Raw genomic sequence first — 15861 nt, 5'->3', positions numbered from 1 at the left:
ACAATTGCTTGAAAAGAAGTCAGGTCAAGGGACACCCCCGACGACCGCACCCGAACGGTGCTGGCACGCCCGCGCAGAAAAGAGACTGTTAACCAGCTGCAGCAAAATTGGAGTCAAACACTAATGATTATGGCAATGGATTTATACCTATTTGAACGTCTCTGCTTTGAGTAATAGGAAGATGATCGCATCTCATATTAAAACTGAGGTTTAACCTCAAGAAGGGGTAGTCAGAATTCATTTCAACGAGAAAGTTCCCATTGTTATACTGTTTCTTTTGAAAGTCTGAACAAAGGTGTTGCATGAGGTTCAAAACATGCCACACGATTAGGATTCTAACATGACGACAAAAAATGATGAAAAAAAATGAAGATGAAAACTTAAGAACATGAGCATGCACAATTACATGGTAATGAAAAGACTAAAGATCTGGATAAAGACTAATGGCCACAACCAGGCTCCCATACTATAGATACAATTTTAAACATCACTTTTACTAAATTGTCTGCATATGATTTGAGGTCGGTTTCCAAATTGATTTTTGAATCACGAAAAAATGAATATAATTACGATAAAAATTTGAAGTTGTCATATGTGAAATCTAAATGACAGAAAAAGAATAGCTTTTTCTTCATCTTCTTCTTTTTTTTTTTTGCCGGGTAAAATGAAACATGAATACATAGCTCAGTTTGTCAAAGACGGTGGGGAGGTAAGAAGAGAATTTATATTTATTATTATCATTTTTTCATGTTGTGTCTTTATTTGTCATTTTATATGAGTTAACAAAGTCAATCATTACTTCAAAAAAGTAAGAGGTCCAAATGTCAATTTTGGAGGTATGAATAGAAGCTCCCATGCAAAAAAACTAGGGGTTGTGCCCGTTTGCCCAAAATCCCTTGGTATTTTGCCCAATCAATCCATCATCCTTGTATTTTGCCCAATTACACAACTTTTAGGGCAAAAGACCCATAAGGGTAGTCTTTTCTAAAGTAGTGCCTAGTGTATCCTAAGCTGACTTTTGGGTTCAATTTCACCTTTTCTTAGAAAAACCTGTTTCAACTTTTGAGAAAAACAAAACTAGCCTTCAACATGCCAACGTTTTTCACCTAACGGCTTCCTGCCTAACGGTTACTTTAACAGGCGGAATCACTGCTGCTTGTTTCTATCCTAAGCTGAGGCAAATTTTTCTAATAATCAGAAAATCTTGAACTTAGAAGGTAGTATAGGATACGAGCCAAACATGAGTATGATAACAGAAATTAATTTGCTAATTTAAAACTTGATGAAGTGGGTGAACACACTGAAATTATTTATATAAACATAATTACAAGCTAAGAATTCAGAGCCTCATTCTCAGGTAAACAACTAAAAAGCTGTTTAGCTATCCATGAGAATGATTACAGTACTTACTTGTAAATAGAAGCACACTTCACACTTAGACAGGAAAGAAAGGTCACACTGCTACTTCTTGAGAGAAGATTCTTCTGCTCAAGTTCTTAAGCTATTTTACAGATGGTCGAAGTTTTTGATGTGTGGGGATTTTTCGATGTCTTACAAATGAAACTAAAACTCCTTATATAGGGAGCGGACCTCAAACTGGAATTCAAAAACATGAAATATACAGTTCAACTCCGTGATTTCCTGCTTTCCTGAGTGCTCCTGTTGGTGGAGGTCGGACAAGAAAAAGCCTTCCTTTCTGGGTGAAATGTTTTTTCACCTTTCCTTTTTGAAAAGCAAAAGTAGCTTTTGGGAAGAGTCCAAAAGTACTTTCGGTGTTTTCTACACCTGCTGCTTCACATGTTCTCGTCTGTTTCAGAATTATGGCCTAAGACAAAGGAGTTGTTGTCAGCTTGGGCCATTCTATCTGTTGTGGCATTATCTTCAACGTCTGTATCAACATACATCTTGTAGTGGTTGTCATTTTCAAGTCGTTCTATCCACTGCATGCATGCCATCGTTGAGTCTATCTCTTTTCTGGTGAGAGATAGGAATAGGTCACTGCTGACTACGTCAGGATGATCATAGGCAGTGATAATAGTTTTTTCTCCTGCTGCCAGGAAGGTATTGTTGATATCTTCAGAGATGATCTTCTTCATATATTCCAGGGCCATGGCTTTCATCCATGGGATGCTTGAATTTGGTTGTCCGTTGTACCCAACACAGGCAGGTTGTAGATATTTTCTTTGAATAATTCTCACATAATGGTATGGAGAAATGTATTCAACCTCGCCGTTTGCCTTTCTAATCCATTCTGGAGGAGTAGATCTAAACTTTAGTCGGAGTATGCCATCAGTTTTTCTGACATTCTTGACTGTATTGAGAATGATGGGTGGCAAACCTTTTAGATCATCATTAGTTTTAGTCCACAGATTATGGACAAAACCATTTTCAACAAGCCAAAGCTTGTGTTCTTGAGGATGTTCACTCTGAACATTTACTAAGTATCTTCCAACATATGATCCTGAGATAATAAAGAGAGTTGGAGGAACTAGGTCTTCTGAGTTGTGCCTTCCTATCAGATTGTGGAAGTCATGCCAATCTGCTTCAGTGAGTGCCATGATAGGGACCCTAGCACTTTCTGGGTTTTCAAGGAAGTTAATTTTTTCTTTCTTGACAGCACTCTGCTGTATTTCTTCAAACTGTGGTCTGCCGTTTTCATAGAGTTCCTCAGCTAAGGCAAAGAGAGCTGGAAACATTAGACCACTGCTTCTTTCCTGAAAGGCAAATAAAAGGTTATCTAGAATTGCCTTCTGGTGGTAAGCAAGTCTCCTGCCGGTTCTGAACACAGGAGTATCGAAGGTTCGAAGTTCATAGTTAAAGACATTTAGTACTCCAGTTGGAGTAGGTTTGCTTTTTGGCAAAGCAACAGCCGTCAACGGTCTTGATGAGCCTTTACCGTCTGCCGTTTGAGACGGGCTAGCCAATCCTTTACCCTGGGATTGATCAGTTGTGGCTAGTCCTTTTGGACTTAGCAAGAATCTTTTGAGGATTTTTTCTTTGTGATCCTCAGTGTCTTCATGTTCTTTCCCAGCTCTTCTGCTTCTGGGATTACGACCTTCGTCGTCATCATCTCTTCTGTTGAGCATGGCTAATTCTCTTGTTAAGGCGTCTGGAAGATAGTTCTTGTTTCCTGCAATTAATTCAACAACATAATCGTACTGGTTAAGAAATAATTGCCAGTTGGCTAATCTTCCTCTATCAGCAGCTTTATCAAGTTTGAAATTTTTGAAATTCTTTACTCTGGCACAATCGGTGCGGACAGTAAAGGGTTTTCCAAGAAAAGCTGGAGAATTTAAAATTGTTTTCTTAACAGCCAAAATTTCTTTTTCCCCTGTGGGATAATTTAGTTCTGCAGGGCTGAACTTGCCACTACAAAATTTACAGATCTTTTCAATGTTAGTTCCAGGCGCTTTCGCCAGAACTACACCGGACCAGTAATTATCACTCGCATCTGTTTGGAGGATAATCTCGTCATTCTCTTCAGGTTGTTGAAGAGGAGGGAGGTTTTTGCAGAGATTTTTTATCTGCTTCACAGTTTTTTCATCATCTTCTGTGAAGTTCCATTTTCTTTTGGAACTCGTTTTAGGTGATAACATTGCTGTTAACCCTGAGATTTTGGGGATGAAATCTCTTCCATAATTTATGACACCAAGGAATCTCTCTAGACTTTTGGCATCAGGAATTTTATCTGGGAATTTCCAGATTTTCTCAAGGACGTGAGGTTGGAGTTTTATCACTCCATTCTTGATATTTATTCCTAGGAAATCAACTTCATCTAGGATAAAGAAGATTTTCTTTTCGCCTAGGATAATTCCATGCTGAACTATCAGCTTTACAACCTCATGGAGGTGTTTCATGTGTTCTTCTCTGTTTTTGGAGAAGACAAGAATGTCATCTATGTAGACGACGCAGAACTCCGCAACTTGTTTAAAGATATTATCCATTTTTCTCTGGAAGATGGAGGGAGCTTGCTTTAGACCAAAAGACATTACTAACCATTCGTAATGTCCTTGAGGTGTTCCAAATGCAGTGAGAGGTATACTCTCAGGATGCATCTTGACCTGCCAAAAACCCGACTTTGCATCGAATTTTGAAAAGACTTTAGCTCCTCTGAGCTGGTTGATCAGTACTCTTACTTGAGCAATTTGATAACCGTCTTTGACAGTCTTTTTGTTGACATCTCTGTAGTCAATCACCATTCTAGCTTTTCCTCTTAGATTTTCTGCATGATTTCTCACGTAGAATGCTGGAGCATGATGAGGGCTAGTGGAAGGTTGAATTAATCTCTTGTTCAGGAGATCTTCAATATCTTTTCTGAATTCTTTTTGGTCTTCCTCTTTGTATTGAGGAATGGCTTTGACATGACAGATAGCATTCATGTCATGCAATCTTAATTCACAGACCACTGGGTCTTTTTCCCAAAACTTCTGAGGATCTACATCGATGTTCTGCTCGAGTAGTTTCTTGATTCTTTCAAGAGTGGGAATTTTTTGAGACTCAAGCTTATTCTGAAAGTGCTTGAGGTTATGCTCATGAATGAAACTAGCTTCTTCTTCTTCACTAGTTTCTGCTTCTTCTTCTTCGTCAGAAGATTCTTCAACAAGTAATTCTTTTTGTTGTTTGATTTGGAGTATGGGTTCAAATTTAGGTTTGTAGGGGGTAAGATCACCACTATTTTGTTGCGATCTCTGATATTGGGTAGTAAAGTTTGGTCCGACCACACTTTTGGCTTGAGTGAGTCTATCTGCCCAGAACACCCGTTCTCCTTTTCTGAAGCCGATTGCTTCTTCATCCTGAATAAATCTCTGTTGGAGGATGAAATCATTACCCAACAAGAAATCTGCGCCTTGGCCTTCAGATTGCCAGACGTTATGGATGATAAATGTTCCTCCACCAATGGTGATGTGAACATTTTTTGCTACTTTATTCATGGTGAGATGGCTTCCATCGAAAGTAACACCAGTAGCGGTTTTCTTTTCTTCTTTCCAGAGTTTTTCTGGAATTGCAAATCTCTTTGCAACTGTAAATCCTGATCCATTATCTACAAAGGCATGTAGATGATATTTTTTATGATCAGGGAATTTTAGTCCAATCTCTATGTAGTTGCTGTATCTACTAGTAGAGACGACCTTCGATTGCTGAAGCTCATGTTCTTGAGCTTGTTCCTTTGGAATGAATGGTTTACATTCTTCTGGAACATCTTCCTGAATGGGAGATATATCATCCCAGTTTGTAGGAATTATCTCTTTGCTGTCTGGATTACTGAACCATGACGGAGCGTCATATCTGACTTGATAATCAAACTTGCCAGAAGGTTGGCCAAGTAGTTCCCATGTTTCAGTATCTTCAAGAGCTGCCTCTTGCTTTTCTAAGAGATGAACAGTTTCTGGTGGATTTACCAGTTCTGCATTTTCTGGTATTTCAACCAGTTCAATATCATCATCGAGTTTTTCTTCCTCTTTGATTTTTTCTTTTTTAGGGGAAGTTGGTTCCATGATTTCTTGGAACAAAGTTTCTACTTCTTTCTCCTTTTGTTCAGAGAAATATTCTTCATATTCTTGTTCAACCAGTTGGCTTACAAGCCCATTCTTGGTTTTTCTTCTTGCTTCAGCTATGAAGCATTCTTTGTGATAAGTCTTTTTTGACTCCTCACAAAACATAGGGAGACCATTCTTTTCATGACATAAACAGTAGTCACAAACGAATGTACCAGGGTTCACCTGATAAGAAGACATTAAGGATTCTGTCTTGCTTTCTTCCCAGTTTTTGATTCTCAAAACATTCATTTGTCTGGATTCGAAGTACTCTACTTCAGAATCTGTCTCAGACTCAGATGAATCTTCTTCTTCAGACCAGGCAGAGTAAACTGACCTGTCGTCTTCTTCATCATCAGAATAGGCTATTTCGTAGCCTTTCATATTTGCTGATTCTACTATATGCTCATATTCTTCAAAGAGAGCTTTAGTAGAAGATTTTTTACCCTTTTCCGGGCATTCATTGGCATAGTGCCCTTCGGCTTTACATAACCAACATCTGCAAGCTTTCTTGCTTGGTTGTTTATGTTGATGAGTATTCTTCTTTTTCTTGAAGAACTTCTTTTTTGGATCTTCAATCTGTTGTTTCTTGAAATTGGAACTTTTCTTGAATTTCCAATTCTTTCTTTGATTACTCTTTTTGAATTTTTTAGAGTAATATTTTCCTTTCTTCTTTCTGTAGAACTTGGATTCATGACATCCCCAGTTGGTTGGCATATCCAGTATTCCGTAACAGAAATTTTCAACTCCTTTGAGTTGTTTCTTAGCCATCTTAGCTCTAAGATTGGCTTTGCATTGTTCTTTTAGTAATTGCCGAATTCTGTCGGCAATTCCCCCAACTGAAAATCTTTCAATTGGTTTTTCTGCTATGCTTTCTCGCACAGCTGTTCTCCATGGTTCAGGGAGTTTCCTGTGCAACAGGTTGACTAGATCAGTGCTTTCTAGTTCTCCAATTGTACAGTAATATTCTTGAAATTCATTCAAGTATTCTTCAAAATATCTCATGTCACAAATTTTGAGAGCATAGATATGATTTGGCCGTTTCTCTGGCCTTTTCACTCATATTTGCAGAATCTCCACAGAACTGATCGTACAGGGGAACTGCAAAATCATATGGAGATTTTGAAGCTTTGATATCTTCAAGCCAATCTTTCCCTCTGGCCGTTTCTTTGAAAGAGAAATAATATTTCTTTGCTACTCCTGTAAGAGTAGTTTCAAAATACATCTGAAGATCAGGAGCTTCGAATTTTCCAAAAGTGAGAGCAGATGTCATCATCAGGCTGTCTACCCATTGATCAAGAGTTTTTCTCTTGTCTAGAGTTTTATCCAGATCTAACCAGATACCAAAATTGGTAATTGGTACTCTGGGTATCTTGTCCTCTGGGACAAATGTTTGAGAATTTCTTTCTCCATTTCTGCCCGTAGGGGCCTTCTGTATAGGGAGTTTTACCTTTCCCTTTTCTCTGGTGATGGAAGTTTTGGAGCTTTCTCCTTCTTCCATTTCAACATCCTGGTAGGGAAGGAGTTTTCTTTCCTTTCCTAGATTGAAATTTTTCATTTCTTCGATTAGTTTTTCTAATCTTTCTGGATTTTCACAGAATTCTGCTTCTTCATAGAGATCATAGAGCTTTTGTGCTCTAAGCATATTAATTGGTCTGTTTAGATCAGCTTCTAGTTCTTCTTCGGATATTGGTTCTTCAATAATGGCTTTAGTGCCACTAGTACTAGCTTCTCTAGTGCTGTAGCTTCTTCTGAGAAGATTTTTGTTTATCCTGATGTTCTCAGGACCGACATCACTTTTTCTGTGATTGTCAAAGTTGAGACTGATTTCTCCAGTCTTTCGGCTTTCATAGACTTTTGCTTTGGCACTTTCTGGCGGCTTTTTCGGGCCAGATAGTTTCCATTCAATAGGAAAAGTTACCTCGTTCCAAGTAACTTTATGAATCTGTTGTGAATGGTTCTTCTGATTAGTGAGGAAACCAGTAGTAAGACCTGGGATATTTGTTATCCTTGTCTTGGGGGCTACTGTAGTGCTCATTAATCTATAGTATATTCTGTATACTATTGCGAGTTCTTGCATATCTTCTTTCATAGAGATGCCGTCTGTCTTGACTCTCAGTCGTAGACAGTGAGCTGCGTCTTTCAAGCTGGTGGTGAAGTTTGGGAAGCAGTTGAAATATGCTACTTGTTCACACAGGGATGCTTCTAGGGTTCCCAACAAACTAGCTTGAAAGTCTGTCAGTCTGTTGTCTTGTAGGACACATAGGACTGAGCAATTTATGCCTTCTCGAGCCAGCAGATTTATGCCTACTTGGACTGCTCCAATATGCATAAATTGATACTTTTTTGCTGCTGCTCTAGCAACTTCTGCAGGGGTAATCATCAAGAGATCGGTTTCTCCACCTGCTGTAGCGGGGGTTGTTATCTCCAATAGTTTGAAATGATGGCTATCCATCAAGTCAAACGTTCCCCTTTTGTAGATTTGCCTGAAATCTAATTTAGGAATTGAGGAGTTTTTTACCTCCTGTTCAATTTCGTTATATTCGAATTCTTCAGTATTTAGGAGTTGTACTCCTTTCTTTTTTCCAAAGATGCTTAACATGTTAACATCTCGGGTTTCCTTCGGATTTTCATACCGAATACTAGTAGAACTAGTTGAAGGATCTAGAAAAATCATGTTTGGAACAAGATTCTTATCTGGTCTTTCTAATGGTTTGAATCCATTAGTTTTCTTTGTTTTTACTGTAGGCATTTTCTTGTCCTTCAGTATATTTTTCATAGAATCCAGCGTTTTTTGCTGTTCATTGATTTTTCTACTAACACTTGTTAGTTTTTCTTCTTCCGTTTTTGGAAGTTCTTTGATATAATCCATTTTTTGCTCCAATTTTTTTAATCGAGCGATTATATCAGGTAAATTATCTAGATGATCTTGAGATCTAGATATTTCTTGTAACAGGGTCTGATGTTTCTCATCAGAGGATATCAATAGAGAATTCAACTTCTCTAATATTAATTCAGACATTGTCCCCATTGGGGATTCCCTTGTTGAGCTCTTTGCAAGCTCTGATACCAGTGATTTGCGGATCTAACCAATGCTCAGGTAGTCAAGAGGTTTTTGTTCCTCTTCAAGTACATATAACAGATTATCAATATCTTCTTCTAATTTATAGATCCTGGTTTGGAGTCTATAAATAATATCCCAGTAGTTGGGAGTTTCTCTGTTAAGACGTTCTCTATAGTCTTTCAATTTTTCCAACTTTTCTCTTTCTTTTTTCAATTCTTTGCTAGTGTTTTTACAAATAACATTTAATTCAAGTCTGTCAACGATCAAAATTATGAATAGTAAAACTAACTGTTTACCTTCGAGATAGAGGATGAAATTTAGCTGCAATTATAATTTAGACAAATAAATTCAAGATGGGCCCACCACGTTTCATCAAAAGGAAAAGTAATAGTAAAAGCATGAAATAGAGAGAGAAGGGGGTATTAATGGTATAACTAATTGGTGAAAGGAATAGTTGGGAGGAAAAGAGAAAACTTTTGTGTGAATGGGGTTGAAAATAAGTTGGTGGAGTGTATGGGGTTGTATTTGGTATTCTATGGGTAAGTGGTCATTATCCCAAAAAACTAAAATGGCGCAAAAATAAAAGATAAATGAAGATATGGGCCTGGGCCGTGGTGGGTAGTTGAGTAATCAAAGTCAACGATAAGATTCGGTTTGCTGTTTCTTGCGCATTCATAGTCTGTTTCTTGGTCGCTTCCCTTGTTTGCTTTTCTCTGTTTCTTGCTGGTTTCAATGGCCTCCTCTGCATCTCTTCCTTCATCAGTTGAATCATCATCATCATCAGCTCGTCCGTGGAGGTTTGATGTGTTCTTGAGTTTCAGGGGTCCTGACACTCGAAGGAGCATCACATCTGATCTATACGATCGACTGCAGAAGAGGGGAATTAAAACATTCATGGATGATCCAGATCTTCAGGTAGGGGATGTGATTTCTCCCGCTCTCCTAACTGCAATTGAAAAATCAAGGTTTGCAATTGTTGTTCTGTCGGAAAACTATGCTCATTCTACTTGGTGTTTGGAGGAACTTACAAAGATCTGTGAGTGTATGGAAGACGACAACAGAATTTTGCCACTTTTTTATAATGTGGAACCCTCTGATGTACGGTACCGGAAGAGGAGTTTCGGAGAAGCTTTCGATAAGCATAATAGCTCTGGGCGACACACATCACAGCATGTGCAGCGGTGGAATGATGCTCTAAACAAAGTAGCCAGTTTCTCTGGGTGGCATACAAAGAATTTTAAGTAAGTATCATGATGAGATTATCTATTTCAATTATCGAGAGTCATGCATGCGCGCAGCTTTTCGATTTATTATTGACTCTTGTTTCTTCCTTCCTCGCAGGACTGATGGAGAACTTGCGGTGCAAATTGTGGATTTTGTGTGCAGTAAAATACAGCCGGAGATTACAATGTCTACTGGAGATTTTGAAGCGTTTGAAGAAACAAAAAAAGCCATGGATGAGGTTATGAAGGCGCTTAAAGATGATGAGGTCACTGCCGTTGGTGTCTACGGCATGGGAGGCGTCGGCAAGACAACCATGGTAAACCATGTTGCTGCACTATCCTGCAAAAGTGGGACTTTTCATCATGTGATTATGGCTGTTGTATCCCAAAGCCCCAACTTTGAAAGAATTCAACGCACATTGGCAGATTTATTGGGCGTTCAATTGCGGTCGATGACAGAAATTGGAACAGCTGCTGAACTGAATAGGGAGATAATGAGAAGAGAAAAGATCCTTATAATCTTGGACGATGTTTGGAACAGAATAGAATTGTCATCCATAGGAATTCCTAGCCACGAGGAGCTTCAAAAGTGCAATTCCAAAGTCATACTCACCACACGGAGAAGGAATGTCTGTCATGCAATGAAGTGCCAAGAAAAGATCACCCTCAATATCCTCTCAGAAGAAGATTCTTGGACCTTGTTTGTGAGAAATGCAAGAAGGTCTTTTGAATCGACCACTTTTGAGGGTGTAGCGAGGAAAGTAGCTGGAGAATGCAGGGGTCTACCCATTGCATTGGTAGCGGTTGCAAGGGCACTCGGAGATAAAGATCAGGTGGAATGGCAAAAAGCAGCTCGAAGATTAGAGAAGTCGCAACCTGCAACCGTTGAGGATGATCAAGATGCCTTCAAATGTATAAAAGTTAGCTATGATTACTTGAAAGATGATGATTCCAAGTCATGCTTCTTGCTCTGTTGCCTATTCCCAGAAGACCAGAACATCCCACTAGAAAACTTATTCAAGTATGCAATCGGGACAGGATTGTTTCTAGGAGATGCCGAAACAATCGAAGAAGCCAGAGGAAAAGCAGATTCTGTGGTCAAGTACCTGAAAGATTCTAGCTTGCTTTTGGATAGCGAGAACAATGGATATGTAAAGATGCATGATGTCATACGGGATACAGCCCTGAATATTGCAAAATCCAAAGTTGGGCACGGGTTTCTGGTAAAAGCTGGCTGTGGTTTAGAGAATTGGCCGCCATGTGGATCAGATCAAGGCTACTCTGCGATCTCACTGATGAGGAACAAAATTGTCAAGCTGCCCGAAGAAGAGCTGGTGTGTCCGAATCTCCAGATTTTGTTACTAGACCGAAACCTTTTTTTAAGGGAGATCCCAGAAAAGTTTATCCAAAGTCTGAATAAATTAAGGCTCTTGGATCTTAGCAACACTGGTATTTACTATCTACCCCAATCATTCAGTCTCCTTACCAATCTCCAAGCTTTGTATTTAGACTCTTGCTATCTATTGGAAGACATTTCTATAGTGGGAAAACTGAAGAAACTTGAAATTCTTGTTATGAATGGAAATCGTGGAAAGAAGAAGCGGAAATTGTCGAGAGAAATAGGAAATTTGACCAATCTAAGGATTTTGGATGTCAATGGTAGCGGTATGGTCAGAGTTCCATCTAAAGTGATATCAAGGTTGCATAAATTAGAAGAATTGTACATGGTGTACTATGCATTTGAGGACTGGGGGTGTGAAGCTGAGGGACAAGGAGAAGAAACCAATATTTTTGATGAGGTAGCTGGTTTATCAAATTTGAAAATATTGCAGGTTGGCATACCTGATGCAAAATACATCCCTAAAAATGTTGAGGTCAAACCAGATTGGGATTACTTTTATATATGTATCCGCAAGGCTTCGGACTCCCATGCATACACTATGGAAGATCATAATTCAAGATCCTTGCATTTTAGTGGAGCAACCATGAGTATCTTACCTGATTGGTTTATCAACGCAGTGACAAAGAAAACAGAGAAGCTACAGTATTATTGCTGCGAAGGGATGAATGACATTCTTATGGAATATGACCATGGGAGGTTACATAAACTCAAGCATCTCACAGTACGTGGTAATTTTTGTGATTCCTATGTGTACTTGAAAGAGTTGATGAACACAACAAGAAGAGTTCAAAAAGGACCAGTGTTTGAGAACTTGGAAGAGTTGCATCTGAAAGATCTTATCCACCTTGAGGAGTTGTGTGTTGGTGAGTTACCGCCTGGGTCTCTTTCCAATCTGAAGGTATTGCATATAGATTCTTGTGTTATCTTGAAGAATGTATCAAAATTGGTACAGAGACTACCAAATCTGGAGAAGCTGGATTTAAGTTGGATGCATAATTTGGAATGTGTGTTTGGATGCGAAGGGTTTGAGCCGAAACAATCAAAATTGAGAGAGATGGATTCGTTGGGTCCAAATTCAGCGAATAGCATATGTAATGGTCCTGCCCCACGTGCAATGTTCCAGAGTCTTAGAAGTTTGGTCATTTGGAATTGTAAGTTGCTGCAAAGTCTGTTCGCATCTGGTGTAGCCCAGTGTCTTGTTCAATTGGAAGACCTTTTTGTAGGCAAGTGCCCTTTGTTGGAAAAAGTAATTGAAGCAGTGAACAATGAGAAGACAGTTCTACCAAAATTGAAGAACTTGGTTTTGAAGAAGCTTCCTAAGTTGTATGGTGCAAGTGGTACTGTTGATATTGAGTGTCCTTCATTGGAACACTTGATCGTGGTGGATTGCCCCCAGATTTCATTTTCAAACACTTCCTCTCTTTTCAAAGCCGTCGAATTTTCAACGTCTCCTTCTGACTACTTTGGCAGCATGAAGCCAGTCCAACTCAATGGTCCAAAACTGCTCGTATTTCTACGTAAGAAGTATGTCTCTGTATGAAATATTTACTTAATTTGTCTTTTCTTCTATATTTTGTAGGGTAGCAATTGGGCAAAGATGGTTTGATCAATTAATATCTGTGATTCAATGTTTTTTCTTCCCAATCTTTTAATCCAAATGAGTTCCCCACGACAAAACATCAACCAAATTTAAAATAGCCTTTTTATTTTCTTTCTTATTTTTCTTTGTTATCATTCATAATGTGAACAAAAAGAAAAAGGCAAAATTATACAGAATACTTCACGTCGATGATGATTGTTTTGTTCTCTTTACTGTAGTAATGCAAATTACATACAATGTTATATTACACTCTCACAATGTTTTTTTTTTTTTTTAATTTTTTTTAATGTTAAATTTTATAATATTTAATAATAATTTTTTTTTTTTCCAAATTCGATGCAATAGAATGACCAAGTTCTATTGGTGAAGTCTCTCAAATGGTCCCAACTCCCAACAGTACATTAATGGTACCGCTGACTTGCAATGGTCCCTCAGCTTCTGACTTCAAGGGCAGGAAGTAACCAAGTTCAACTCTATTTCTTTGTCCAGGTATGATGCTGTGTCATCAACTGAATTCTTTTCTTGTTTATTTTCTTTTCATTGAATGGTAGATTTCTTGCGATGCCATAAAAACTAAAATTGTTATTTTTTCTCAAAATTTTTTTGTAATATATATGGAGTTCTCATTATTCATTTGCTTTCCCAATCTTCTATGTATCAGTACAGCAAGCAAAATTTTAACTATAGTTTTCTTTTTCACTGTTATATTCTTATTTTTCTTTCTTATCATTCGTCATTATCAATCAATTTTTTTTTTTAACTTACATGATTAATTGATGGAAGATAATAAAATTGTGAAAAAAAATAAAAATACAATATCACACAGAAAACTTTGTATCCATTAGGATTGTTTTCTTTTCACTACTTATTAATACAAATTATTGATTTACTGGTATATGAAAATGTATATTTTGAAACAAATTTGAATCAGGATCATTGCATACATCATGTATTTAATCATTTCATGTAGTTTTGATTTATTTAAGAGATTGTGACTTATTTGGCTTGAAGGTTGTAAGTGGAAATATACTCTGCATATGAAGCAAAAAAATTTAACCTATGAATGGGCGCATATATATATATATATATATCCAGAGCGAGGCCTCGCTCTGAAATTAAAGTGCGAGGTTGGAGTTTAGGGTCACTTTTCGGTCGCGTATCCACATCTTGACCGTTCAGTTTTTAGGTACTAATGTATAGATCATCTCTGCAAAATTTCAGCTAAATTGATAGTCGTTAAGGCATTGATAACTGCCTTAAAACTAGTACGATTCAGGTTTGACAGATTCAGTTCGTCCATTGGTTTAAGCGAGTTAGATACCTTAAAGATCATCAATTTGGCTGAAATTTTGCAGAGATGATCTATATATTAGTACCTAAAAACTGAACGGTCAAGATGTGGATACGCGACCGAAAAGTGACCCTAAGCTCCAACCTCGCACTTTAATTTCAGAGCGAGGCCTCGCTCTGGATAGGATATGTATATATATATATAAACACACACACACACATCTCTGTAGAAATTAGTCTTTGTGTGGCAAGTGTTAGTCATCAATGTAATTGCAACTAGCCATGGGGATGAAGAGACATTGTGTTAGCATTTTGAAATTAGTCCTTCGAGTGATGATTCTGTAGTCATCAATAAATGTGTTTACAACTAGCATGGGGATGATCGAAGAGAAGTAGTGTTAGCATTTTGAATTAAATTTTTAACAACTTCTGTCATATGCATCAAGAGCCTTATCCAAAATTTGGAGTCATACTACCACAACGCATAGCTAATTGAGTCCCATCCCTGTAAACCAAATTAAGCTCTTTTTCTTTTTTTTAATATATTAATTATGTGGGAATGTGGGGTGCAGATTGATGAACTTACAGGGTGAATTCTCATTTAATACACTAGAAGAGGTGGTTGATTTTCACTTACAGAATATACAAAGATTTCTCGTAGTCATTAACTCATTAAAGAGAAGCAGTCAACTGACATTTAGGATAATCAACTCATGATAACTGTAACTGCAAGAAGTAGTGTTTTGCTACTGAAAAGAAAGAATTTTCTTAAAGGTAGTTCACTCTTTCACTTGTTTTTCATTATATTCAGGGTTCATCATCTAACTGAGGCTGCAAGTCCAATTGATACACTAGAAGCTTTGCTGGATCTCGACTTCCAAAACAGCCATTCTAGGAACCTTGGAGAGTGAAGAGATTAGTTGACATGCTCGATCAGGATGACATTTGATTCTTGCCACTGGTATTTGTAAATAAAATTGTTAAAAAAAATTCAAGAATACTGTAATATATATCTATGCTGAAATTGTAGCAGCACCAGTCAAGTGATTTATGGTCTCATTATGCTCGTATTATGGTAGTTGTTCTACAACATTTCTGAGTTTCCATTCCAAGGCCAGACTCATGTCCTTGAAGGTGTTTCTTATATCTTACCCAGTAGTAGTCCCGATACTGATAAAAATTCTATGTATTATCTTAGATGGTTTGGGTCTTGTGCTTCCCTATTAATACACCTGCATTAGTCATGCAGGTATTTCTCAATATATGTTGTTTGCCTGTTTTATATTAGCTTAAGCTAGCTTTCATTTTGTGACATATGGTTCTCCAAAATATTTACTAAAACGTGATTATGTTCATCGATCAAGAACTTGGTAACAATATCTATTGTTCATTGGCAGGAACTAGCCTGTATCTACAGCTTATGATTGGGTTTTTGCTCATTATTGGCAGTGTTTATCTATTTTATCTTTTTGCTTTGATGCTGAGAAAGTTGAGGAAAATGATACATGTATAGGAAACTGTTGGTGTTGCATGTGTTTGTGTACTAGCTGAAGGCCTTCCTTTGCACTTTTTTTTATTCCAAAAGAGGAAAATTTGTTAAATTTAAACATGACAACTATGGAAACTGTCTTCCACGTTGAGCTACAGGATTGAATTTTTACTAGTATAGGTGGTGTTATGCTATATTGCTATAATATATGCTATATTGCTATAATATATATCTCTCTCTATCTATCAGGTGTTGTAAA

At 37.6% G+C, this 15861-nt stretch overlaps 1 protein-coding gene and 1 long non-coding RNA gene across 2 annotated transcripts in view; one reads left to right on the top strand and one right to left on the bottom strand.

Annotated features, from left to right (window-relative positions):
• The window catches only part of LOC133741807 (uncharacterized), a 97102-nt gene that overhangs the window by 22118 nt on the left and 59123 nt on the right, over nt 1-15861 (bottom strand). The window lies entirely within an intron of this gene.
• On the top strand, nt 8991-15425 carry LOC133743140 (probable disease resistance protein At4g27220). Its single transcript, XM_062170956.1, has 4 exons — nt 8991-9839; nt 9940-12747; nt 13169-13312; nt 14925-15425. The coding sequence occupies exons 1-3, from the start codon at nt 9331-9333 to the stop codon at nt 13188-13190; spliced, it is 3339 nt and encodes a 1112-aa protein (XP_062026940.1). The 5' UTR covers nt 8991-9330; the 3' UTR covers nt 13191-13312; nt 14925-15425.

Source organism: Rosa rugosa, chromosome 4 (genome assembly GCF_958449725.1).
Source record: "Rosa rugosa chromosome 4, drRosRugo1.1, whole genome shotgun sequence".
Taxonomy (NCBI): domain Eukaryota; kingdom Viridiplantae; phylum Streptophyta; class Magnoliopsida; order Rosales; family Rosaceae; genus Rosa; species Rosa rugosa.
The sequence above is the reverse complement of the archived record's forward strand: the minus strand, read 5'-3'. Positions and strand labels throughout refer to the sequence as shown.

Coding starts and splice junctions, on each gene's coding strand:
- LOC133743140 (XM_062170956.1), top strand. CDS start 9,331: ATGGCCTCCTCTGCATCTCTTCCTTCATCAGTTGAATCATCATCATCA. Junction 9,840..9,939: donor TGGCATACAAAGAATTTTAA/GTAAGTATCATG, acceptor CCTTCCTCGCAG/GACTGATGGAGAACTTGCGG. Junction 12,748..13,168: donor CTCGTATTTCTACGTAAGAA/GTATGTCTCTGT, acceptor TCGATGCAATAG/AATGACCAAGTTCTATTGGT.